The sequence below is a fragment of the Fusarium mangiferae genome (assembly GCF_900044065.1).
Source record: "Fusarium mangiferae strain MRC7560 genome assembly, contig: FMAN_scaffold014, whole genome shotgun sequence".
In the NCBI taxonomy this organism is placed as follows: Eukaryota; Fungi; Ascomycota; class Sordariomycetes; order Hypocreales; family Nectriaceae; genus Fusarium; species Fusarium mangiferae.
Window position 1 is genome coordinate 1,206,387 of NW_024573934.1, and position 24,572 is coordinate 1,230,958.

A 24,572-nucleotide genomic window follows, 5' to 3' on the forward strand; every position below is an offset into this window, starting at 1 on the left:
GTAAAAAATCCCAGCGGAGCTTTGTAATTGAAGATCGTTATAGTACTCCGTATGTTGCGATTCTGTGTCGGATGAATATTGCTGAGTATGATGCCACAGGCCCCTTTACAGATCAAGATGTTCTGTCCCAGCCCGGTGGCCTGGACACGCAAGGGATTTCAGCCCTGTTGTTCCTGAAGCAAGCCCCATATATAATAACGGATAACAGGCACGCTACAGAAGTGATCTGCAGCCATTGGATCATGTTTGCGAAAATCATGGGTCAGCATTGTCTCAACGCTGGCCAGCGGCCTTGGCCCGGGGCAAGGAACGTATCATGATGGTTTACGGCTCATTGCCCGGAATCCTACCAATAAAGGGGTCCAGCATATTGTTCGGATAGATATTCGTAGGTCATACGTTTGCTGTCAATATGGATCTCGCATCAGACAAAGCAAAACCATTAGGTCGGAAACCGCCAATGCCGAGCTGGTTCCCCTGAAGACGGTTGCAATTAGCCCACTTTCCTTTCTTTATCAAGCGAATCGCATCTTTAGCTATGGAGAACTTGACGAAAAAAAAGGAATAACTTGTTGGCTGGACGTTCCTCGGGGCAAAAGTGCCAAAGCTGAAGTGCGGAGGGTCTTACCTCACTCTTCGCTGGCCTTGAACTGTAGGTCATAATGGCAAGTGAGGCGTCCGAGATTTCAACAAGTCCCTAAGGCCTGGCATAGGATCCTTCGCCAGGCCCCCAGAGCGGACATCGGTCTTGTCGCCTCGGGTGCGTAACGGGAAGATCATCCTTGACGAAGAGTAGTGGAGCCGTTGCAGACGAAAAAGAAAGCTCCTGACAACGTCCGCCGTTGAAACAGAATAAGGAATAAGCTTGCAGATCTCAAGATTTCCAGATAGATTAACATTAACGTACCTCCCAGCTGCAAATTGTTGATTTGCTACTGGATTCTTGGCCCTACCCAAACTTGACCTTTCACTCCACGATCAACCGATACTGTTGCGGTCGAGTCGCAAATCGCCATGGCTGAGGAGGTGTATATGATGGAGCCGCCCAAGGGGCAGGACAGGTGGGAAGCTGGAAGTGCTGCGACTATACAGATCATTTTGGGTGCTTGTCTGTTCACACTTGGGACGGTCATTTATGGACTCCGGATCTTGACCAGAGTGCGGCTGCTCAAGAACCCTCTTCGTCTTGACGATTGTATGTTTCTTCTTTCAGATCTAGGGTTTAGCATAGCTAATCTCATACGCAGTCCTCACTGGCGCCTCGCTTTTAGCATGCTGGGTCTTTTATGCATGCACTATGGGTAGTAAGTCGTCCCATTCCTATCAACACATACATACTCACAAAGACAGTGGTTGCCCAGGGAGGCTGTGCTACCAACTTCTGGCAAGTGACTCAATCTCAATACGAGTCATTGCTCAAAGTACGTTTTCAAATTCACATATTCGTGTTCGAGATGACTGACGTCTTGTAGTGGACTATCCCCGTCAACATCTTCTACATGCTGTCCTCCGATCTCGCCAAAATTTCTCTTCTTTTCTTCTATCTCCGCCTCTCACCCGAACGAACCTTTCGAATCGTCATCTATGTCCTAATCAGCCTCTTTGGTCTTTATGCCCTCATCTACGCTATGATTAGTCTTTTTGGCTGCCAGCCCATCAAGGCCTCGTGGGACCTTGCCGCCCAAGCGACGGGCAAATGTGTGGACAAGTTCGGCTTCTTCTTGGCTGCGTCGGTTGCCAACGTAGTCATGGATCTGGTAATTTTGCTGCTGCCGTTGCGGATTGTCATCCCGCTACAAATTCCTCGTCGACAGAAGATGTCACTTCTGTTTCTGTTCACTACAGGTGGCTTGTGAGTACTTTTCCCTGAACCACTTGATTGACGTACTGACATCTCCAGTGTTATCATCGTTGCCATCTACAATTGTGTTCTCACTGTAAAGCTATTCAGTAGCCCCAACTACACCTGGGGCCTTGCATACGAACTCTGCTGGATGTACGCTGAGTTGACTGGCTGTGTCATATGTGCATCTGCCAGCTCTCTCAAACCATTCTTCAAGCGCATCCTACCCACCATCTTCACCAGCCATGGCGCCAGCTACGGCGGGCCCTCGGGAGCAACAGGCGGATCTAATGCCATCAAGAGCCGAAGACAGTTGAGCCGCAAGCAAGCTGATGCCATCGAACTCCAATCTGGAGATGACTCCGAGTCAGGCAGAAAGGTTACCGATGACGATGAAGCTACACTCTGGCCAAAGCCACAGCAAAGTTTCGACAATGGCAATCACCAGGTCTTGGTGACTGCGCCTGGAGTAGGTTCTGGTGTTGCTGGTTCACGCAGAAGCAACTCCCATTACCACAGAAACGGTAAAGCTGACGGCATCGAGATTATTTCAACGACGGAGGTTATGTACAGTCCTAGGTAGAAGAGGTTCCTTTGGTCATAAATAGAGTCTTATCGAGCAACGTCACTAAAAAAGAACAACATGGAGACTGAGCGATCAATAACGGTCTACTAACCATGACAGGCTATCGCACGGGTGTGTACCCAGAATATCTAAAGACCCTTCCAGAAGAAAGTCTTGGGTAAGATAAAGTCCGCCCGTGTAATTTCATCTTTCGGATTTGAGCTGGAAGCAAGTATCACGGTGTACTTTCCAGCTTCAGCCTTCCACTTCGATGCCTCCTGGCACCAAAATGACAGTGAATACTTATCAAGAGTAAGTTCAGCGGTCTTGGCCTCGTCGACATCCACAGTGACCTTGGTAAATGCCTTCAACTCTCTGATTGGCCGTTGAAGAGAACTGTCTGCGTGGTGGATGTAGAGCTGAACAACTTCGGCACCTGCAAATGCACCCTTGTTGGTGATATCGACCGTAACACGCATTTGGTGATCAGCCGCTGGTGTAAACTCCTTGGGGACAGTGAGATTTGAGTACTCGAACTTCGAGTATGAAAGACCGTGACCAAAGTAGAAGAGCGGCTCTCGATCAACCATCTCGTAGTATCGATGACCGATAAAGACACCTTCGCCATACACAATGTCGTAGTCCGCCTTGGAGAAGGTGAGATACGCTGGTGTATGCTTGACGGATTTGGGGAATGTTAGTGAGAGCCTTCCAGAGGGATTGACCTTGCCGAAAAGAACATCAGCCATGCCATGGCCTGTCTCTTGGCCGCCAAACCAGGCGTGAAGAAGAGTCGGGGCTTGAGACTCCCAAGGCATCTCGATGGGCAGCCCTGATTGCGTAATGATAATCTGGAACGCGTCAGTCTAAGCATTCGGCTAAACAAAGGTCAGCTTACAGCGTCGGGGTTGGCCTCCAAAACAGCCGATATCAATTCGTCCACGCGACCCGGAAGTCTCAAATGTTTCCTGTCGCTGCCCTCATACTCGAAATCCGACGATAAGCCAGTGATAACTATGGGGACATCAACCTTCTTGGCGAGTTCCACGGCATCCTTGATACCCTGGTCTTCGTCGTAGAGCTCAAAAATCCCAACGCGACCAGCGAGGGTTTGTGCTGTACCAACGCCGCCCGAGAGGCTCTCATTTACTTGAAGCACCTCGAGGTCAAGTACCTGGCCCTTTGTGAATTCGCCCTCATAGAACCTCTCCATGGACAGACGGTTGAAGCAAGGTGTTGAGTCAGTTTTTGGAGGCTGGCTTGTCCACAGATCGATAGCCTCCTTGCCGTTAATGATGAGCTTTCCCTTTCCAGAAGTGCTAAAGCCAAACTTGAGTTTTCCCGACTCGTGAATAGTGTACTTGGCTTTCGCTCTGGCATAAAATTTGGTTGGGAGTGTCGCGTGGTAGCTCTCTGGAACATCGACCAGCTGCTTCTCGGCTGTAGTTGAGACAAGAACCTTGGTATTGGGGTTCTCTTGCGGGTCATCTCCAAAGATCTCGACAGACCAGCCCTCGGAATCTGAATCTGGGGGTGTATGACCCTTAATGAGGGGACTAAATCGGAAAGCTGTTTGTAGTGTTAGCACGGATGTAGCGACGGTGGCATAATGCGTGACTTGCAATTGCAACCTGGAGTATATGTGATATTCTCCTCTCCTACAACTTCCTTGATCGCGTCGTATGGGGTAATGCCATAGTAAGGCTCAACCTCGGCACTTCCACCGCCGCAGAGAGCAGGGTTCTTGACATGATCTCCAATCAGTCCGAACTTGAGGTCCTTCGGGTTCTTGATCGGTAGTCTTTGCTTGTCGTTCTTCAACAGCACTACTGACTCAGCCACTAGCTGTCGGATCAGGGCGCGCTGTTCTGGTGTATCCGATTGAGGGGCCTTTCCTGATTTCTCGCCCGCCTTGCACTTATTTACAAGATTCAGGACATTCTCGACGGCCGTATCGACTGTTGCTTTGGACACCTTTCGAGAGTTGACAGCAATGCTGAGGCGCTTTCCTCTCCAATCTGTTGGTCCAGGCATTTCGAGGTCCAAGCCAGCATTGATCGCTTCGGATGTGCTGTATGTGCCGAACCAATCACTCATAACAAGTCCCTTGAACCCCCATTCTTCGCGCAGGATCTCCTTCATCAGTAGAGGATCCTCGCTTACATGAATTCCGTTGATCTTGTTATAGGACGTCATGATCGTCCAGGGGTCTGATCCTCGAAGGGCCAGCTGGAAGGGTAGCATGTGAACTTCTCGGAGGGTGCGCTCGGTCATGACCACGTTGTCCTCGATACTGTTGTCGGACTGGTCGTGAGCTGCATAGTGCTTGACGCTTGTTGCGACGCCCTGCTCTTGAACACCGTTGATGTAATGCGCTCCCAAGGTTCCGCTGAGAAAAGGGTCTTCGCCAAAAGCTTCGAAGCCACGACCGATCAAGGGTGAGCGTTGCAGGCAAAGTGTCGGTGCTAGCAAGACATGAACACCGCGAACCTTGGCTTCTTCACCAAGTAGGCTCCCGATCTTGTGGATGAGTTCAGTGTTGAAGGTAGCGCCCATTCCTGTAGCCGATGGTAGCATTGGACTCGGCATCTAGCGGTCTGTTAGTTCATGCTACCCAGACAGTGAGAGGGTACTCACACGAGTGAACGACCGCCGTCCTCGAATTCCATGAGGGCCATCTGAAGTCTGGCCTGTCAGCTTGGTCGTTTTTTCCATGCTCTACATCTCAGACTTACAATAAGCGCAGGAATTCCATGCTTGTCAAGACCCGTCATACGAAACGATCCCTGGCCCGCCAGAAGCTCCACCTTCTCATCCAGCGTCAAGTTGCTCAACAGAGCTTCAACATCTACAAAATTTGATTCGGGCATTTTGTCTGAGGTTTCCAACAAGTGTATAATAATAATAATAGAAGAGATTCTTCATGGAATTGGGTCGAATGCTGAGTTTTGTTGAATTGGCACTGCTCAGCAGGATTTAGCCGTCGGCTGTTCGGGCCGCTAAAATTACAGGTCCCCTCACGTTGGATTGAGGTATTTGGTCTTTGGTAACATCTTGGCAACACGATCGTCGGGGTGACTGTCAACCTTTATTTTGCTTGGTGGAGACTCCGCTCTGCCTTAACAACCATGACAAAGTCTTTGTAATTGACACTAGTTGCAAAGCTGGGGTAGCTGCATGCTGACAGCTCAGCAGCTGGATCCATGCTTTGAGAATACCAAGTCGAGGGACCATAGATAATCCTAGGAATATTTTCACCTAGTATAACTCACACTGGCTTTTGCCCAATAGTGACCAACGCTCGAAACATGGCACCCTCTTCCTTGACTTCTTTCTCAAACCTCTCAGCCAAGTTCTCATGCATAGAGTCAGGTAGCTGGACACCAAGGGCTTATGCCGTCAGTCAAATTCTCATACACTTTAGAAGCTGAGACTCACCCTTTGCACCTTCAAGGAGACTCGGGATGGTAATCACGAAAGGCTGCCACGATAACTCGGCTGCCTCATCGTCACCCAGCAGCTTGCCCATGGGCAGGTCTACTGAATGGACAGCCACGTTCTCGAGTCCTGCTGCCTCGAATGCGCTCGGCAGTTTGCGAATACAATCGGATCCCATACCCATACCATCGAACATGGCTGCGATGAGGTTGCTCACATCTCTCCACGCTGGACCTACGTTGGGCCGATCTGTTAGATCAAAGTCAAGCTCGTGAACCTGAAGCCAACCTCCGGGGGCAACCGTCGCTGTCTGGAGTCAGTAAGGTGGCCAAGAAAGGCAGAGAGGTGGATATGAACTCTTGCTTACTTACAGGCAAGATGATCAATGGCTTTCTGGTAGCCCACCTTGGCAGCTCCAAGGATGCTGTACCTCATGTGTGTCAAGTCAAATGCTCCGACAAGTTGGTCTCTAGGAAATTCACAAAGGTCATAAACCTCAAAATGAACCCCCCTTTCGGAATCGGGTAGAAAGGCCTCGACAATATCAGCGCCAACGAGCTGAGCAGATGGAGAAACCTGCTTCTTCAGGTCTCGAAGCAAAATTCCTAATATTCCTGTTAGTTAAGTTAATACCTTCGACAGACTTGATGGTACCATCGGCGCACCCGACGTCAAGAATCTTGAGTCCTTCTTCATCTAGGGGAATAGGTGCAAAGACAATCTTGCTGTTAAGGCATCTCTGAACCCAGGCATGCTGTTTCTGAAGCCGCTCTACCTCTCGGTTTATCTCCCAGGGATAGTCAGCTTTATTCTCGGGGCCCATTATGCAAGGGAGATCGAATGATTTGTCGTCTGTGATCGTAGTAGATTGAGCGATACTGAGTGCAGCAGCTTCTGTGAGGAATGAGCTAAATTGCAGGTCTTATATGCGCATGGAACTTGACGTACTACACATTCCCATAGGGCTCTGTCCACTTCTCACCTAGCCAAGCCTCCCTACATATCTCTCCGGACATCAAGAAAGTCTCCGGGTTTCTGGAAAGTCTCCATGAAGCTTTAAAGCGATAACCATGACTAGTGCTTACTGCTGACAACTCTCATAAGCTGGAATTAACCAAGAAGCAGCCAGGGTCCTTTCTTTGATGACTTGATAGAGCTACAGAATCCCTTCCTCTCTCATTTTGGACCTGGGATTCGTCTTGATACGAATCTTGCACAGGTAGGAGCTGAGAATCAAGTGTTGTCAGTGAGTGGCTAATCTCACGTAATTTCAGCGTGTCGTTCGGGGTTTCTGGAGATTTCCGTTGGGGCTCAACCTTGCAACTGCTTACCCTCCCCTTAGAGGACCGGGTGCTAGACTTGAAATACATGCCTGACACGTAAACAGTCAGGGTCTTTCCCAGCGATTGAATTCCCCAGGCTGGGGCTGATCTCATGGATGACGTCTACCGTTAAAGGCTAGAAAGAAATTCATTGATAGCATTTTAGATCAAGGCCAGCGCGTCCAAGTCAGCATCACAAGGTGCATAATACCACGAAAGGATCAAATTCTCGCACTTCCTTGGAAGTAAATCTCAGCGAGAATAGCAACATCACTACGAAGGCTTTACCTGTTTAGTTGACAATATCCTTTCTCACAAAACCATCGCATGATAATTCAACGTTAAATATAGTGGATTTAAGTGGTCATAGCCAAAAGGCAGTTATAAGATATGTTGACATCGCTATATACACTTAAAACAGAACATGCCACACGCGTTTCCAAGCAGGGCCGTTGGCAAGCTGCTCGCGATAAGCATTGATGGTATCCCAATCATGCTCGCGACGACCGGTATCAAGATCAATCTCGCTGACCTTTCTCCATCCCTCTCGCTTCCAGATGTATCCGATGACATAGAAGAGAATGACAACGGGCAGAGCCAGGTATGACTCGAAGAAGCCCTCAGCAGTACCGAGTGATCCATCAAGATTGGTGATGGCAGTGTAGAACTGCGCAATAAGAACGATGACGATGAGGATGAGTCCGAGCCAAGAGCCCCAGACTCCGAAGACGTGCTGGAAGGGGATTTCATCCAAAGTGTGACCGTGGTACTTCCAAGCCTGTCGGAATCGGATATGGCAAAGGCAGATAGAGCCCCAGGTAAACAAAGCAGCCAGACCAGACAAAGCCTGAAGCCAAACGAAGACGGTATTTCCATCACCACTAACACTGATGTATCCAAGAGCACCGATGGCGATAATGGACACAACAGCAGGAAGAGGACGACCAGACTTATCAATGAAAGAGAAGAATCTGGGAGCATAGCCCTGTTGCGCGAGTGCGACAAGAGTTCGGCTACCGCCGTAGACGCAGGAGACACCGATAGACAAGACGGAAACAAGGATGATGACGTTCATGAACGAATCGTATCCCTTCAGATGAGCGTTAGCGGCAGCGATGACGAAAGGAGAGGCACTAGGGTCGTCGTTGCCGGCGTTCAGAAGTCTGGGGTCCTTAGAGCTGACGAGGAAACCGACAAGGAGAAGTCCAACTACGTAGAAGAGAGTGATTCGCCAGAAGACCTGCTTGATGGCACCAGGGAGAGACTTGGCGGGGTTCTTGGCTTCGGCAGCAGCGAGACCGACAAGTTCAGTTCCACTGAAGGAGAAGGCCGCAGTGACGAACACACCTGGTATCCATTAGTTACTGAAGAATTTCGCGGAAAGGGGGGCTTATATCGTACCGCAGAAGCCTCGGAAACCGTGCTGGAAAGCACCTGGGTCATACCAAAGCTTGGCGCCCTGGTAGGTGCTGTACTCTCCATCAGAAGGACCTCCACCGCAAACGAGGACGACAGCGACGATCATGAAGATGACGGTGGCAGAGAGCTTGAGCAATGCAGCCCAGAACTCTTCCTCAGCGTAACCAAGAGTACCAAAGATGTTGACGAGGATAATAACAGCAAGGAATACCTGTAGTATGTCAGTCAACAGGCTCACGATAGCTTCATGGGGGCTTAACTTACGCTGACCCAAATAGCTACGCTAGTATGCGGAGCCCAGTATTGAATGACTGTGCCGCAAACTGTCAATTCGAGAGGAAGAACGAAAGCCCATTGCATGACATAGTTCCAACCCATTGCGAAACCCCAAGAAGGATCAACAAATCGGTTGGCATAGCTGGTGATTTGTTAGCCCACGTCTTGATTGGGGATTGGCAGAACTCACGTATAGAAACCACCAGAGACGGGATACATGACAGCAAGTTCACCGAGAGCATAGACGACGTTGAAGATCATGACACCCATGATCAAGAAACCAATGGTCAATGAACCAGGGCCACCAGTCTGCAGAGCAGAACCGCTACCGACGAAGAAACCAGCACCAATACTGCAAATGAATTAGTACACCGAGTCAATATTAGCGCGCGTTATCATTTAGCAGGGCGGCAATAAGCCGGTGTTGCACGGTGACGACAGAACGAAAATGACTGACCTGCCACCAATAGCGATCATGTTAAGATGACGAGGCTTCATCTCACGCTGTAACTCAGCAGTCCCCTTTGCGTAATCATCATGGGGAGCGAATGAGCCGGGAGTAAGCCCATTGCGCAGCGCCCACGACTGCTTGGGGCCATCTTCGATGGGCTCAGTGGTGCCCTGCTTCTCATCATATCGTGGCGAAGTATCCTGAGCCTCGAGGGCTTCTTGTTTAGGATGGATTTCCGACATGGCGAGATGCTTAGATAAACTTGAATGTCTTGAGAGTCAAAGGACCAGAGGGAATTAGAGACAGCGCGGGCTAATGGCAGATATATACGACTGCTACTGGAGCCAAAAGTGGCAACTCGGGGGGACCATCCCTCACACGGACCTAAATGAAAAGCGGAAGGTGGTTTTTTGGAAGGATGCAGAGAGAGATAGGTACCTAGGAAGGGTACGTAACATGGAGCATTGATTTGATTGTTGGTTTCACTGTTCGAATTGCTGTGGTGATCCGTTTATGGAGACTGGGGGTTGCTCCTCAATCTCACGGATAAAGCGGCACTTTGCTCAGCTGGGGCAAAAGAAGTGGACACTCGAATGAACCAAATCTCAAGCCACCAAAAAAAGGAGCTGGGGGAGAGCAAGGGAAGAGAGGGAAGCTAGCCTATCAACCGTTTGGTCGCGTGCTGACGTAGGGGAAAAGAGTGCTACTGAGCGGAAATTTTAGAGCTGAAGGTTAGGCTGTGGCTTAATCCTGTGCATCCTCGGATCCGAAGATATTGTCGTCGATTGTTCTACAACTACAGGTCCGACGAGGCATGTTTTATCTGGTGTTACATGCGATGCTCTGCAATCTGGATAAGGTGCGCGCAAAGGCTCCTCCCAAGTCTGGGGAAAGTGGCATCTTTTGAGGAATCTATTTGTCATAGATTCAACTTTCTACCCCGGAATATCTCTGCTGGATCTGCGTGCGTGTGAAATTGAGCAGTTGGCAGCAAATGGCGTAGCACCTGTATCATTGGGGCGCGCCCGGAGCCGGGCTAGCCGGAAGGGGCCTCTTATCAAGCCGCCGATCCCGAGGCTAACATACGATGAGCAGTGGCTGTAGGTGGTCTAATTGGGCAGAGACAGTTGGGTTCTATCTGACTGGAGTCTGGAGACTGGAGAAGGGGGATATAAACGGGTCTCGCAGTGGTAGGACCGACTTTGAGTCGTGTCATGGGAGGAGGGATGGGATGCAGTCACTGATAGAGTTTGAGTACTGATCCTCGTTCAAATCTTAGGTGAGAAATACGCACGGTTGGCCCAAGCAAGACAAAAGGACATGCCGGGGTTTAGTTGTGGTGGTGAGTATTTCCAGCACATGAGTTCAATTGTCGTCAATATCAATGAAGTTGAAGAAATTGGAGATATTCCCAATTAAAACCGTGCTTGATCTCTTGGCAGGGCGATAGACGCCTCTGACAGCTTGGCACCCGCCATGTCCATCTTGGCATCTGACCGCGATATTCGAGACAAACACAGGACAGGCATTATCTGGGGAAATCCACCTCGCGCGAGGTATCTACGATCAATGAGGAAGCTGTTACATAAAAACAACGTCTTTAACCTTTGGCATTTGATTTGGCCTCCCGTTTTAAGGGTTCCAAAGCTAATTCCCGTTAAACTCGTCGCAAGCATCTCCACGCGACCGTCTCGTGTCGCAAGCTACCCTAAGTTGGCGGTTTGGAGAGCGCCAATCTTGCTGCACTCAGCGCCCTGCCCCAGTGAACAAACTCCACTGTCTTGTTTTGCTGATCCTCATCACCAAAACGATCAGCGTACTTCATCGCACATCGAATCTTAATGACGATAAGAATTTCTTTAAGCAAGCTCCATCAAACGGCAGAATGACGCAACTGACAAGCTTTATTTTTTGTTAGCTTGCATTAGTTGCAACCCATTCCCTGCCATCGCCTTCACGCTCTGGAATTGGCGGAACAAGTTTCCAGAGAATGACGTCGGTGATCCAACAGTCACGTTCTGTTAGTACACTAACATGTAGCGTCTTATCGACCCGCTAATAGTCTGCCATCTGCTATAGCGCAAACAGCGGGGTAGGCGAGTGTTCCGCGCTCGCGGAATCCGCATTCATTGCATTATCGATATCTCGGCCAGCGGAACAACATCGATCAAAGGCTGTTGGAAATTTCCGTTGGCATCGGACAGTCATCAATCTCTTAATAACAGTGTTTATCTGGACGTGTTGGCAGTATCGTCACTCCGTCCTCGTTGTGTTAACTCTACGCATCCCTTTCGACTTCCGCGTTCACCCTCAGAACGGCCTTCTGAGCCGACAGCTGCCCTTTTCTGCTCAACCGAAAGGCTTCACCAACATCTTCCAGAGTTCCAACTTCTATAACCGGGTTCGCCTCAAGGTCGCCCCTCTCTAGCATCACCGTTACTAGTCGTAGGTACTTCTCCCAGGCACTTCTCTCGTCTGGTGTCTCGAGACCTGTATTGTCAAACACTGTGTATTCCTCACCCAATGCCCTGCCAAAGACAGTAAAGGCCAGCATAGACTCGGCTTTGACATATGGATTGGCTGCGCGAATAGACTCTTTGTCGAGTGGCGAGAGAGCAATCAGCTGAGATCCTGTGCTGTGAGCCAGGCAGCGGGCTACTTTGTCTGGAGAACCTCCATCAACAATGTTATCGAGGGCATATCTCAGTTTCCCCCCAGTAATCTCTTTGACACGTTCAACCCAATCTTCATTGTGGTAGTCGACCGTGACCTCGGCTCCCAGCCGTTTGAGGAGATCATGGTTCCTGGATGAGGCCACTGCAATGACACGAAGACCGCTGAGCTTGCCAAGTTGAATAGCGTACAGGCCAACACTCGTGGAAGCACCATACACCAAAAAGTCCACTCTGTCTTCTTTAGACTGGTAGGGTTCAGGTAGCGACAGGTGCCGATACATGGCTTGCGTGGCAGTCGCAAAAGCAAGTGAGATAGTCGATGCCTGCTGCAAGCTGATGTTGTCGGGTACGGCAAACACGAGTGATGCTTCGATGTTCATGTACTCTGCAAAAGATCCAATGCCTTCGAAGGTTGCGCCATGGACCCAGGCGCCAACTTTCTGGCCGTTCTTCCAGTCAGAACCGTTGGGGTCCTCGACGGTGCCGGCGAAGTCACACCCTGCAATGAGACCCGGTTGTGCTGGTCCATCCAACACATCGCCCTCAACGAGTTTCCAATCACCAGGGTTCAGAGCCGCGTAGTGAATCTTGACAAGAATTTCTCCTTCTCGCGGGCTTGGACGAGGAACTGACTGGACAGACCCGCTTCCTCTGCCATCGGTCACGAAAGCTCGCATTCTAGTCATCTCGTTCACTGTCGAAGGATTCTCTCGCGAATCTCAGATCCCGTTGAGTGGGTGAACGAATGATGTCCTGGTACGACTTATTAAGACCATTGCTATTTGAGCCTCGGTTGGAACAAATTGATAAGCAATCCTGAGACGCAACGTTATGAATCGAACTATGCCTCTTTCCTTTCTGCTAGCCCTTGTATCGCGACCTATCATGTCCGCTGGGATGTTCCAGAAACGGCATCTGGGATCACTATCCTTGTCAGCCAAGACAGCTCACGGAGAGACTCAATGCCGACTTACAAATAACACAAACTAACAGCAGATTCACCGACAGCTTCACCAACAGCAAAACGATATAGCCTTATAACATGGTTCATTAACATCTAGTAGAAATCATCGCTCATTATGCAAGTGTAAGCTGCCTATTAAGACTTTTCCCATAATATGACTTCTCCGCCATCTAGGAATTCCAGCATCACAAAACCCTCGTCCTAATTGCAGAAAGACAGATGAGACACCCAAGATAAAGGAAATCGTAAAGTTCATAATCTACAGACGAGCAGAGAAGCTGGCCTGTGAGGTCTGGCCATATGCGCTCTTCTCGGGCTGGTAAAAGGGTAGAGATGTAACGGTAGCCTTGATGCGCTTGCCGAAGTACTCGATCTCTACCTTGTCGCCCTCGAGAACTTCCTTGGGTAGGTATGCGTAGGCGATGGGCTTGCGGACGCTATACCCGAATGCTGTGCTTGTCACGTAGCCAACGGCACGGCCCTTGACGAACACTGGCTCCTTGCCGAGAATGACAGAGCGGCCATCGTCAATGGTGAGACCGCGAATGCGGCGAGACACCTTCTCACTCGAACGGCCCTTGAGAGCGTTGTAGCCAACGTAGCCATCCTTGCCTGGTTGGAGAGCAAACTCGAGTCCAGCCTCATAGGGGTCGTACTCTGTGGTCATATCGGTACCCCAAGATCGGAAGCCCTTCTCGATACGGAGAGCGTTGAAGGTGCTTCGTCCAGCAGCAATGACTCCGTAAGGCTGACCACCCTGCCAGAGAGCATCCCAGAGTCGCAGACCATTGTCGGCAGTTGTGTAGATCTCCCAGCCTTCTTCACCGATGTATGAGAAGTTGGTAGCAATGACGGGAATGCCAGAGATCTCTGCCTTCTTGACGCTCAGGTAAGGAAGGGCTTGGTCTGAGAAGTCGTCTTTGCTGACAAGCTTGATGAGATCCTTTGCACGGGGACCCCAGACGCCGACGGCGGCAAGGCCACCGGTAATATCACGGACCTGCACTGCTCGGTGAGGGCTGGCCTTGGTTTGAACCTTGGCCTCGCGAGTAAAGTAGTGAAGGTCGACGGGCCCGTTGACTCCAAGATGGAAAAGATCCTCTCCGAGTCGAGCGACGAAGATGTCACTCTTGATACCGCCATGGGTATCCAGGAGTAGGGTGAATGTCACCTTGCCGACCTTCCCAGCAACGTTACCAGTCGTCAAGCGCTGAAGTAGCTCAGCAGCACCAGGACCAGTGATCTCCAGTCGTCGAATAGGTGTCTGATCGTACAAAGCAACAGCAGTTCTCGTCTTCCAGGCCTCAGCCGCCGAAACAGCAGAGTAGTATCGAGAAGACCAAGCATCTCGCTCGACAGGCTTCCAAGCCTCAGGCAAGTCCTTGAGCAGCTTCTCGTTGGCCTCGAAGTGATGAGGGCGTTCCCAGCCACCAGCCTCAAGGAAGTAGGCACCGAGCTCCTGCTGGCGTTGGTGGAAGGGGCTGACGCGGAGGTTGCGGGGTGACTCCTTGGGCTGGAGAGGGTGAAGGATATCGTAGACTTCGACAAACTGTGTAGATGTTGTTTCGGCGACGTAGGCAGGTGAAAGTTGAACTTGCTCGAAGCGGGAGATGTCACATTCAGAGAGGTCGATCTCAGATCGGCCCGTAGTGAGAAGCTCAGCGAGGGCCTTGCCGACACCAGCAGATTGTGTGACCCAGACAGCCTCAGCGACGTAGAAGTTGTCAAAGTTGGGGGCCTGGCCGACGAGAGGGCCACCGTCAGGGGTGAAAGACATGATACCGTTGAAACCGTGGTCAATCTCGGTTTCTCGGAGTGCAGGAAGGATTTCCTTGGACAACTCCCAACCTGGTGCGAAGTCCTTGGGAGTGAACTGGAGGCTGGATGGCATGTTTCTGGAATCGACGTTCTTGGGTGTCTCGCCAAGCGAGGCTGCAACGACGGGCATTGGGCGATGGCCGTAGAATCCAATGCCGATGTGATCACCGTGCTCACGGTAGTAAAGATCTTGATCCTGGTGACGGAGGATAGGTAGTTTGGCACCATTAGGCTCCTCATTCTTACCCTTCTGGCAAGGAACTGACTTTGTGTGCACATATTGGTGAGCCATAGGTGTCAGAGGAACAGGCAGGCCAACCATGGCTCCAATCTCAACTCCCCAGAATCCAGCGCATGAGATGACGATATCAGCCTCGAAAGTTCCATTCTTGGTGTTGACAGCTGAGACATGGCCATCGTGGTGGTCGATTGATGTGACCACTGTAGACCCGTGATACTTGACACCAGCTGCTCGTGTTCGCTCAATAAGCTTCGCTTGAGCAGGACGAGCCAGTGCAAGGCCATCAGTAGGAATGTGAAGACCACCAAGTACCTTGCTCTTATCCAGCAAGGGGTACAGCTCAAGGCACTTCTCAGGGCTGATGAGATTCGCCTCTATGCCCCAAGAGTAAGCGTATCCCCTTTTTCTCTTGAGCTCCTCTAGTCGTGCAGGAGTAGTAGCGATTTCTAAACCACCGACTTGGTTGAAACAGCCGAGTGATAGTAGCTTCTCAACTGTGTATGTAGCCATCTTGCTGAGAGTCTTTGATGTGTTTGTCTGGAATACAAGACCAGGGGCGTGAGAAGTTGAGCCACCAGGCATGTCCAGAGGTCCCTGATCAAGGACCGTGATGTCGGTCCAGCCGCGAGAGACCAGCTCATCAGCAACGTTGACGCCGACGATGCCAGCGCCAATAATGAGTACCCGCGGTGAGGGTGCCATTTCTGCTATTATGTGATGTAGGTAGAGGATGAAATGGAAAAGGAGAATGAGATGAGAATGGTTTCCAACACAGAAGCTTCTATTGGCAAAGTTCAAAGGTTCTAGTCGAAATATATCTTTCTATCAGCAATCCACGACTCCGCACTCCTCCTCACCAAGATCATCCTCAAAAGTATCTTGTCACTATGTCATGGTTACGATAAGAGCAACTAACATGAGAACCTCCGGTTGCGGGAGCGCTCACGTGATCGGCATGGAGAGGCGGCGCCGTTCAAAGTTGGAGGGCGTGTGTTTATGGTGTTGTGTTTTCCGGGCCTGGCATGCGGGGGAGCAGAGATAACGGGACGAGTCTAGATCTATTTTGGTCTTGGACCGGGCATCAAGTGCCGGTCGACCCCGTGCTAAGGATGATAGGACCTGTGATAACGAAACGAGATAGAGAATTGAACGCGCGATGTCGGATCTTGCAGGCGAGGAACGGCCGCTATCGAAGCGTCAGAGACCCATGCTCAATGGAAAAGGTTAAACAGTCAGGACAGCCTGACGCCGCTCGGTTGGGGTTGCATGAGGTTCTGCCATGGGGAGGGAGAATGGCAATCAGCTGGACTGCCACGGACTTGTCATAGCGACGAGGAAAGGCTATTTTTACCCTTGCAAGTACGGTACGGTAAGACCAAAGCAAAAACACCCCGAGAAATTTGGTCATGGGACCTTTTGCGGGAGAGTCACATTTCACGATGCCTTCATCTCGCGAGGGGCGTTGGTGCTTCGCTTGCAATCTCGTGGCATTGAGACCCCCTCCCTGCTATGTTTCTACACCAATTGAGAGCGACACGAAGCGCATTCGTTATCGTCGAGCTGTCATCGGTAGTCCATCTTACCGCTCATTTCAGTGAATGGCATTAAGGTGTTGTTCACTTCGTGACTCTCCCCCTCCCTCGATAGGCTCTTCGTGCCGTGTTTCCTCAGAATTAACCCAATTGAGGTGACACCAATTGAGTTCACGATGGTCAAGGACAGGGAAATAACCGGTAATAATAACAAGAAAACAGTCAGAAAAGCTTGGCTTTTTTGGTTGCCAGGCACGTTGAATCGCATGATGCCCCATTGGCCTACCAACTTTCCCATTCCAGAGATGGATGGTGTCGACCCTGGAATTCCGGCCTCCCTCTGCAGCCGATGGAACCGAGTAGACAACTCGGCCTATGAATGAAGACCACATTTGCCAAGAGGATACGAATATCCAACCGCCATGTCGTGGCATGCCTGAGTGGAGCGGTGAAACGAAACCCGACTCAGGTGAGGGTTTCTGATGTGCATTGCGCCATGAAGCTAAACTCAACACCAAAAACTGTGCATCATCAGATGAAAATCTAGACTGTCCTGCTGACCCGCCTCGCCTCTCCCAATATCGCCAAATTAGCCTCTCAGTCCCTCCCCCGCGTCGGAGCCCTGAACTATACCCCGACTTCCCCGGTTTACCCCAGGTTGAGTAGACGCCCGGTTTCATCGTATGGAGACGTGTTGACACATAGAAATACTGAACCCGCGGGAGGAGACTTTTTGCTTCTCTCTAAACAAAAAGCACGGTCCCCACCCTCGACACTTTCTCATCCACTCAGTCTCTCTCTCACCTTGGCTAGGGAGGGACACACTGTGCATATCTAGCGTCTTCTCCATCTCCGGCAACCTTCTCTCCCCCGCATTTTCAACTTTTTTGCTTCGGTGTCTTCCCCAGGAAATCTGCCCGGTTTCGGCTACCCCGGACCCCCAAATCGAGACGCTCATCGGAGAGCAGGGGAAGACTCGCCCAGGAGTCTTAGCTCCCCAGTCAACACTGACGAGGCTTGGAGATGGATGATGCGCGGCTTCTGTCATTGTGGAGAGGAGACCTGCAGCGTCGCCCTGTTTTTGTTTGCCTGTTCTGTATGTAACTAGAGATTTGGAGAGAAGGATTCGGGAGACAATACACCGTTGATCTCAAACAGGGAATGCATGGAATGACGGGAGAAGGTAATACGCCCAGTCTTCTAGACGTCTAAATTAAGCAAGAGAATATTCTACTGTATGTATCTCTGCTGCACATATCCACTACCCTACCCTAGCCTTTTTGTCCATACCCGAGATCCATTTACCATACTCCTAAAAGTGATTAAACATGATATTACTAAAATTTTCACCTTCCCACCATGCAGGCCCTCTGCTCTCGCTCAGGGCAGGTTGGGGGTCATCGCAGCCCATGTCGGCAATGTTGACGAACTGCGACGAGTCCGCGTAGAGCCATGGCGTGGTGCATAGCGTCAAGTTGTCGTCCACTGGCACCTCATCGTAGACAGTGTCGCGCGCAGAGTCTGGACCCTGCGACGAGAGCGGGGCCTTGTAAGATGCCGTTGGCGCTTCTTGGCCGCCGTCTGCAGTGTTGATTGTGATGTCCGGTGCGCTGGCGACGATGATCTCCAGCGTGATGTTCTCATTTGCATCCTCGTTTGTGTGGTTTGGGACGAGGGATTGGTTGAGGAGACCAGCCGTTGGGAGCTCGTGGGAGTCTGCAAAGGTGTTGAACTGGAGAATCTTCCACATGAGAGGGACGCTGAGGTAGATCTTTGAGGGCATCCAGTCTTCAACATCCATGCTATCAGATGTACCTGCAGCGATGCGCGTCATCTTGTCCAGGTTGCGGTCCTGTCAATTGTTAGCGTAGATTCATGCGACAGCTAGAAAAAATACATACCAATGCTCTACAGGCTGCTGAAGTGGGCAGAAAGTTCTTGAGAAATCGCCTGCACTTGGCAAAGTCCGTGTTCGACTTGTGCTTCAATCGCGTCGCAGCGGCGCAGCAGTAGTACAGGTGCACCGTCGCCGCAATGGCAGCGACGTGGCCGAAGAAAGGATCTGCAAGCGGTACTTGCTTATCGACGACCATGTCGATCATGCGAACGATCCATGTGGAATGCAGAAGTGCCAATTCTGACGATCGCCTCCAAAAAGTGTTTGGGATGGCGAGGTTGGGGTTGTGCTGTGCTCCCACGATGTACAGGAAAGGATGGTTCAATACGGTTGGAATGACGTGGTATGTGAACTGCTCCTTCAACCACGGCGCCCAGTAATCGCGATGCATCTTCAAATCCTCGACCTTGCGCTCGTAGAATTTGACTGTGTCGTAGCGATGGCACATGGGTATCCTGTTCTCCGTCTCCATAAAGTCGGCGAGAACTTTGGCGTACATCGAGTCATGTCGCCAAGGCTCCTTGATGTTGTTGTGGGAGCAATCCGAGACGTATTTTCGCACTTGGCTCCAGACCCATCCGAGATGAACGCTGGTATTCCAGATACCGGGTTCATTCTGGTGATGGCAGCCGAGATCATCTCTGGGGAGAGTCGGCGCTCGTGGGTCATGATCTGGCGTTTGGCCTCGAGTAGTGGAATAGGCCGGGCGCCAGATCTCGGTCGGTACGCTCAAAAGACCTTCTTGTCGGCCGTAAGACTGCTCAAGCATCTGCAGACTCCAGAATAGCCTCTTCTTGCGGTCCGACATGGGATCTTCCATGCCGTAAACGGACTCGACGTCCAGCATCGCAGAGCGACATAATTGATGCGCAAGACCGAGGTGAAACTGGCCAAGGTGAACATTGCCGTCTAAAAATGTCAGTTTACGAGTCGCGACAACAAAATAGGTCGGGCATACCAATAAATGAGGAATAAGAGAGCAGACAGAGGCTCTCAAGCGTCGCAAGATCTACAGTCCCATTGGCGATCCTCAGCATGATGAGACTCTTTGCATTGTTGGCGTACAACTTTGCCTGGTCCCCATTCTCAGAGAATCGCAACGTCAAGGCAAGAATGCTGCAAGCAAGCTCATCATGCATGGACCCAAAGTCCCTGACTTCGTCGCGCTCAAAGCACCATATTGGCTGTCGGTGGCAGTACTCAAAGTACAACGCGATACCGACAGCGATGTCGGAATGGCTCGGTCGCAGAGACGAGTTCTCGGATTCGGACTTTACTGAGGGATGGCTTGTAGGGTAGCTATGCTCGCGCGTGTTGCGCACGCCAGAGTATGACTTTTCGGATGTGTCTGTTGTTTCTTCAAGCGCCGAATCGAGCTGTTGCTGTTGGTGATGGTTTGGCTGGTGGTGTTGGTTCTGTTTTTGTTGTGACGTAGGCCTGCAAGCGCCCCAAAAAGTTAGAACCCCTCCCACTGTAAGTAAGCGTCAGAGATAAGAAAGCCACTTACAAGCTTCCGTTGAGCAGAAAGTCAAGCTTCTCCTCCAGATGGGCCAGTCTCTCCTCCTAGTTAAAATCGTCAAGTTATGTTTTTTTGCGTGTGCAAAACCCCATGCACAACGTACCGAAGGACCGCTCTGAGAGGGCCTGATTGCCGGGGGATACGAGCACGACTGTTTGAGGCGGACGCAGCTGGAGCATGCTGGCTTCTCGCCTGGGCAACGGGTCTTCTTTCGTCTGGGTTTCTCAAATCAGTACAGCTGTGATAGACGCGACATCGCATCGCAGTGTGTGTTTGCCAACCTGCAAGTCAGACAGGCGTGGTGAGAGCGTCGTCTGCCGCGGGTGCTAGTGGGAGGATTATTATTGTTGCCGCTGCTGGTGTTGTTGTTCTCCTCGGTGGGTGACATTGAAGATCTCGACATTTTGAAGTTCATGTATTATTATCTGAGACAAGGAAGAGAGAGAAGAGGGGAGGAGGAAGGGAATGTCCCGACTAGGAGGATAATAATAATGGTAATGAATAAAAAAAAATGTTGATGGCGTACGAGCTGGTGAACCTTGTTTCGCTCGCTGTAAAGGGGCCCGCTTCCACTAAATACCTTACCCTTGGACCTCTGGAACCTTTTGGCGTCTGGTCTTCTGGAGGATACAGTGCAGCTTGGGGTGGCTTACAGCTACTGTTGCAAACCCCGCACTGCCTACTGGTTAAAACGGACTGCGTGCGTGCATGCGTTGGAATAACTCTTACTCATGGCCCTTGCGCTGCGCTGCTGATAACGCGGGGTTTGGTACATACGAAGAAGAAAAGCTTAGTGGGTTGTCCAGGGATTGGATGGAATGGCTAAGGCTAATGCGAAGTGCCTGAAGAGAACAAGGGGGCGTGGATAGTGTGACTCCCGGTCAGAGATGAGGCCCACTGAGAGGGAAACACAGAGCCCATCCCAGCAGCAGTCCATCCCATCCGTTGCAGCAACAGTACAGCACGCACAGCACGATACAGCGTGGGATAACTTGCCATCACGGCATGTTTGGTCTCGCGATAATAACACTACTACACTGCATCTATCGAGTCATTCCTCAGAGCAGGCAAGGTGAAAACTCTTCACCGTACCTGGAATTCCCTATCTCCAACCATTCGGTCATACCGCTCGTTATCTTCCCACTGCCGACACAAACTTTCCACGTCCCCTGCCCTGCCCTGCCCTGCACCCACCTTCTATCAGAGCTTCCAGAAATAACTAACAAACCCTCTGCCTTCACCGAGACACACCTCGCCTGGCTCCCGCATCGCTCCGACAAACGGAGATCTGTCGGGGAGAGATAACACGCTGTGGATCAATGATCACCTACCTAGCCCAGGGTGCTAGATAAGAGTGGAGGTGAGGAGAAGCCCAAGCACCAAGATACGCAAATCTGCATCTCTACGTAGCTTACTCCGACAACGCTGTTTAAACATTGCTTGGCTTAGAACATTTCTGCTTGGCAGAGGCGATCACGGATGACTTGGACCATGTCATGGTAGTAACAAGAATCTCAATTCGTTCATTATGCTCGTAATTATGCCGACCAACGCCCAATCATGTCTCCCTTAAACCCTGGCTCGTCTCCCCCACAGTTATTCCCCTCAGAGGGTGTTACCCTCTCGTTCTGTTTATTCCCTGGTCTTCCATCCATCCTTCTTTACATGCTTCTATTATGTATTGCTACCTTGAGTTCTACAGTCTAGCAGCGGGATCCAACAAGTCCCTCATCTCCGAGTTGGGGAACTCGCAGTTGAGAGCTGCATCGGGCCGCTCCCTGTCCCATGCCCACTTCTCCTTGAGCTCAGGCTCGAGCTTGTCCTCGAGCATCTGCACCACGTACTTGCCCAGCACAGGGAAGAACTTGTATCCGTGGAACGAGCCGCATGTCGCGACGTACAGACCCTTGGCACCTGCGTGCGGGGAGATGATGAAATCTCCACTAGATGTGAATGCGTCCCTGTAACGTCCGGTGTCAGTCGGTCTTTTCTCGTCATCATGGTGGGGGTTTAGCATACCAGCAGATGCGGTGCTTCTCGTACTTCCAGTGCGCACCCTTGCTTCCGAAGAATAGACGGTTGGCGTTGTCGATGTCTTCCTTCAGGGAGTTGGGGACCTTCCATTGGGCGTAGTCCTTCTCATCTGGTGGTGCGGAGACGACACGGCCAGGGAGCACTGCGCGGTGGTTGCTGAAGATGTTGCGACCCCACCACTTGATCTCGCGATCCTTGGTTGGTGGCAGGCTGCCAATGAAGGGAGAGTCTGCAGCTAGCGTTAGTTGGTGTTCTAGAAGGTGTACGTCACCCGGGTATAAACTCACTGTGTCTGTAGGTATATCCTTGGAAGCCGACGGGCATGTCCTTCATCTTGGCGAATGACTGGTCATCAAGCGTGACCATGCCGGTAGTGATACCAGCAGCTGTGATGCGATCACCGGATCGGAGATCAGGCAGGTTGTGGCGTGCAGCGCTGTATTCCAGAAGCTTGGCTGTGTATGCTCCGGTCGACAGGATAACTGTGTCGGCCGAGATGATCTCGCCCTTGGCCGTTTGGATACCTGTGGCGCGGCCGTTCTCAATCTGCACCGTAGCCACATCTGCACCGATGTACTTGACGCCCAGCTTCATAGCCTCGCGCGTCACAGCGCGCAGAGAGTCGCCTGCAGCTCCCCAGCCACTGTTTCTGTTGACAAGGACCTCCTTGGCGCCAGTGTAGTCAGCCTCCTCGTAGAGACCGCCATACAACTTCTTAGCCTCCTCGATGGTGTAGACTTGGATGTCCGAAGCACGGCCGAGCTTCTTGTAGTTGTTGATGACATCCTGAGCGTAGTCGCTGCGACACACCCAGAAAACACCTGCCTTGTGAAAGTGAGGCATCCAGAGAGGATCAGACTCGAAGATGTCTTGCGCCTCAAGAGCGAGACGGCAGTAGAGGAGATCATCGTAGTCTGCGCGAACAACCTTGTTCCAATCCCAAGATGCAGCTACGCGGTTGTCACCGTCGTAAGGATCTCTGTCGACAATTGTGACAGAAGCATTGGGGTATTTCTGGATGAGCTGATAGGCCGTTGAGACGCCAAAGACACCGGCTCCGACGATGAGGTATGATGAAGAGGCCATTGTAAACGGTGCAATGCTATTGGCAGACAGGTAGGGTGAGAAGTGGTCTGTCGAATGGCCTGTCACAGTAATAGAGATGATGTATAACCACCAAGTGAACTGATCTGTATTTCACCTCGTCCACTGGGCCTTTTATCACCCCGCCTTAAAGGCAGTGCCGGTCTCGGTGGCCACCGTATTCCGGACGTCTCTCACTAAAAGTCATTTTCCGGGTCAGATCTGGAATTCCGGAGTTGAGACCCGGAGTCCGGTTATGGGGTAGAGAGAAACCCGATCACGTGAGACATGTTATCTCGAGGTTATTTTTGGAGATGATCGTGAAGTCGTGATAACTTCATGCTGGAGGATTAATATCGTGCGATGGATGGTTTTCCGCTTCATGAGATGAACAATACTAAGAAACCATGTTTGCGGATGTCTTCATGTCTCTGCATTGACCAACTAGGTGTCTAGCCTCCCTTCTCATCTGCTCCTCCACCATTTTGGTGGTCTTTGTTCACAAATCACCAGACCAGCACCATCCCATCCTATTCCAACCATCCTCTTATCCCAAAATCAGCTGGTATATCCTCACCTCACCTCACCATGAGGTTATCCACGCCTATATCCAGCCTTCCCATCCCTTCATGTACGAGTTGCAAGCCAAATCCCGTAATAGGAAAAGCCTTATCTCCATATTTTGGACTCTCCCCCGCACTGCAACTCGGTACCCACGGCTCATGGAGATCATTGATATCATTAGCTGACTCTTGTTTCTCCGCACGCAGAGATAACGCGTAACCCTAGCATTGCTTCGGGCCTAGCTTCATGCACAATTTGTACTCGGCCAACCTCAATCGGCATCGAACCAAGACAGGGGTTGGTCACTGCTTCAGATGCGAAGGAAAACAGATTCACACTAGTTGGGCCTCCAAGACTTATCTCGCCCTCTCCCAATACCTCACACCATCTTTAGCTCGGTTGGTCCGTAGCGAAGTGAGGCTAGTAATCTGTCAAGATACCGCTGCGAGTCTTGCTTATCTTGATGCAGTTTGGTCCACTTCCCCATGCACGATGCGCAATGCCCATCCGTGGATGCTGGTCTCGACGTTTTTGCTGGCGTGGCAATGCGATGCGACGGATGGATAGAGGATGCCGGCACTCGTCATCTCTACCCCAGAAGTGATGAAGCCAGATGGAGACCCAGGCACCAACACATGGCCAATGCTACTCTGCCTCGCGTCGCTAGTCCTTTCTTATCCTATCATTTGACCATCGAGATATCAGGGGATAGAGGCCATCGTGATTTGACACAACGCCCGGTCCTCGATACCGTCTTTGTGATATCTACAACCCCGGAGTGGCGCAACCGTGCCATACCAACACATCCCCCACGTGAATCATCAATGCCTTCGAGAAGCCGTATTGATCATGCAGCATGGTCGGATCGTGTAATCCTGCCGATTTCGGTCTATTTTCAGGATCATGGTGTTATCTTGAGTCCATCATCAGC

General features: G+C 51.0%; 8 protein-coding genes across 8 annotated transcripts; 1 reads left to right on the plus strand and 7 right to left on the minus strand.

Annotated features, from left to right (window-relative positions):
* Positions 1-1,014: 1,014 nt before the first annotated feature.
* FMAN_14773 (uncharacterized protein) lies at positions 1,015-2,426 on the plus strand (the record flags this gene model as incomplete). The annotated part of the gene is made up of 5 exons (XM_041822929.1): positions 1,015-1,195; positions 1,248-1,304; positions 1,351-1,421; positions 1,473-1,852; positions 1,901-2,426. The coding sequence occupies 5 exons, from the start codon at positions 1,015-1,017 to the stop codon at positions 2,424-2,426; spliced, it is 1,215 nt and encodes a 404-aa protein (XP_041688561.1).
* A 131-nt stretch (positions 2,427-2,557) lies between these two features.
* Positions 2,558-5,278, minus strand: FMAN_14772 (uncharacterized protein; the record flags this gene model as incomplete). The annotated part of the gene is made up of 5 exons (XM_041822930.1): positions 2,558-3,259; positions 3,307-3,977; positions 4,040-4,997; positions 5,046-5,093; positions 5,144-5,278. 5 exons carry the CDS (start codon positions 5,276-5,278, stop codon positions 2,558-2,560), a joined length of 2,514 nt encoding a protein of 837 aa, XP_041688562.1.
* Positions 5,279-5,676: 398 nt separating this feature from the next.
* Positions 5,677-6,669, minus strand: FMAN_14771 (uncharacterized protein; the record flags this gene model as incomplete). Its single annotated transcript, XM_041822931.1, has 4 exons — positions 5,677-5,798; positions 5,847-6,152; positions 6,218-6,451; positions 6,501-6,669. The coding sequence occupies 4 exons, from the start codon at positions 6,667-6,669 to the stop codon at positions 5,677-5,679; spliced, it is 831 nt and encodes a 276-aa protein (XP_041688563.1).
* Positions 6,670-7,580: 911 nt separating this feature from the next.
* On the minus strand, positions 7,581-9,556 carry FMAN_14770 (putative amino acid permease NAAP1; the record flags this gene model as incomplete). The annotated part of the gene is made up of 5 exons (XM_041822932.1): positions 7,581-8,515; positions 8,570-8,798; positions 8,852-9,005; positions 9,054-9,215; positions 9,321-9,556. 5 exons carry the CDS (start codon positions 9,554-9,556, stop codon positions 7,581-7,583), a joined length of 1,716 nt encoding a protein of 571 aa, XP_041688564.1.
* Positions 9,557-11,592: 2,036 nt separating this feature from the next.
* FMAN_14769 (uncharacterized protein) lies at positions 11,593-12,675 on the minus strand (the record flags this gene model as incomplete). The annotated part of the gene is made up of 1 exon (XM_041822935.1): positions 11,593-12,675. The coding sequence occupies one exon, from the start codon at positions 12,673-12,675 to the stop codon at positions 11,593-11,595; it is 1,083 nt and encodes a 360-aa protein (XP_041688565.1).
* Positions 12,676-13,212: 537 nt separating this feature from the next.
* On the minus strand, positions 13,213-15,714 carry FMAN_14768 (uncharacterized protein; the record flags this gene model as incomplete). The annotated part of the gene is made up of 1 exon (XM_041822936.1): positions 13,213-15,714. The coding sequence occupies one exon, from the start codon at positions 15,712-15,714 to the stop codon at positions 13,213-13,215; it is 2,502 nt and encodes an 833-aa protein (XP_041688566.1).
* A 2,142-nt stretch (positions 15,715-17,856) lies between these two features.
* Positions 17,857-20,363, minus strand: FMAN_14767 (uncharacterized protein; the record flags this gene model as incomplete). Its single annotated transcript, XM_041822937.1, has 6 exons — positions 17,857-18,396; positions 18,446-19,350; positions 19,400-19,878; positions 19,949-20,004; positions 20,064-20,175; positions 20,242-20,363. 6 exons carry the CDS (start codon positions 20,361-20,363, stop codon positions 17,857-17,859), a joined length of 2,214 nt encoding a protein of 737 aa, XP_041688567.1.
* A 1,293-nt stretch (positions 20,364-21,656) lies between these two features.
* FMAN_14766 (uncharacterized protein) lies at positions 21,657-23,080 on the minus strand (the record flags this gene model as incomplete). Its single annotated transcript, XM_041822938.1, has 3 exons — positions 21,657-21,921; positions 21,980-22,223; positions 22,282-23,080. 3 exons carry the CDS (start codon positions 23,078-23,080, stop codon positions 21,657-21,659), a joined length of 1,308 nt encoding a protein of 435 aa, XP_041688568.1.
* Between the last annotated feature and the right edge of the window lie 1,492 nt (positions 23,081-24,572).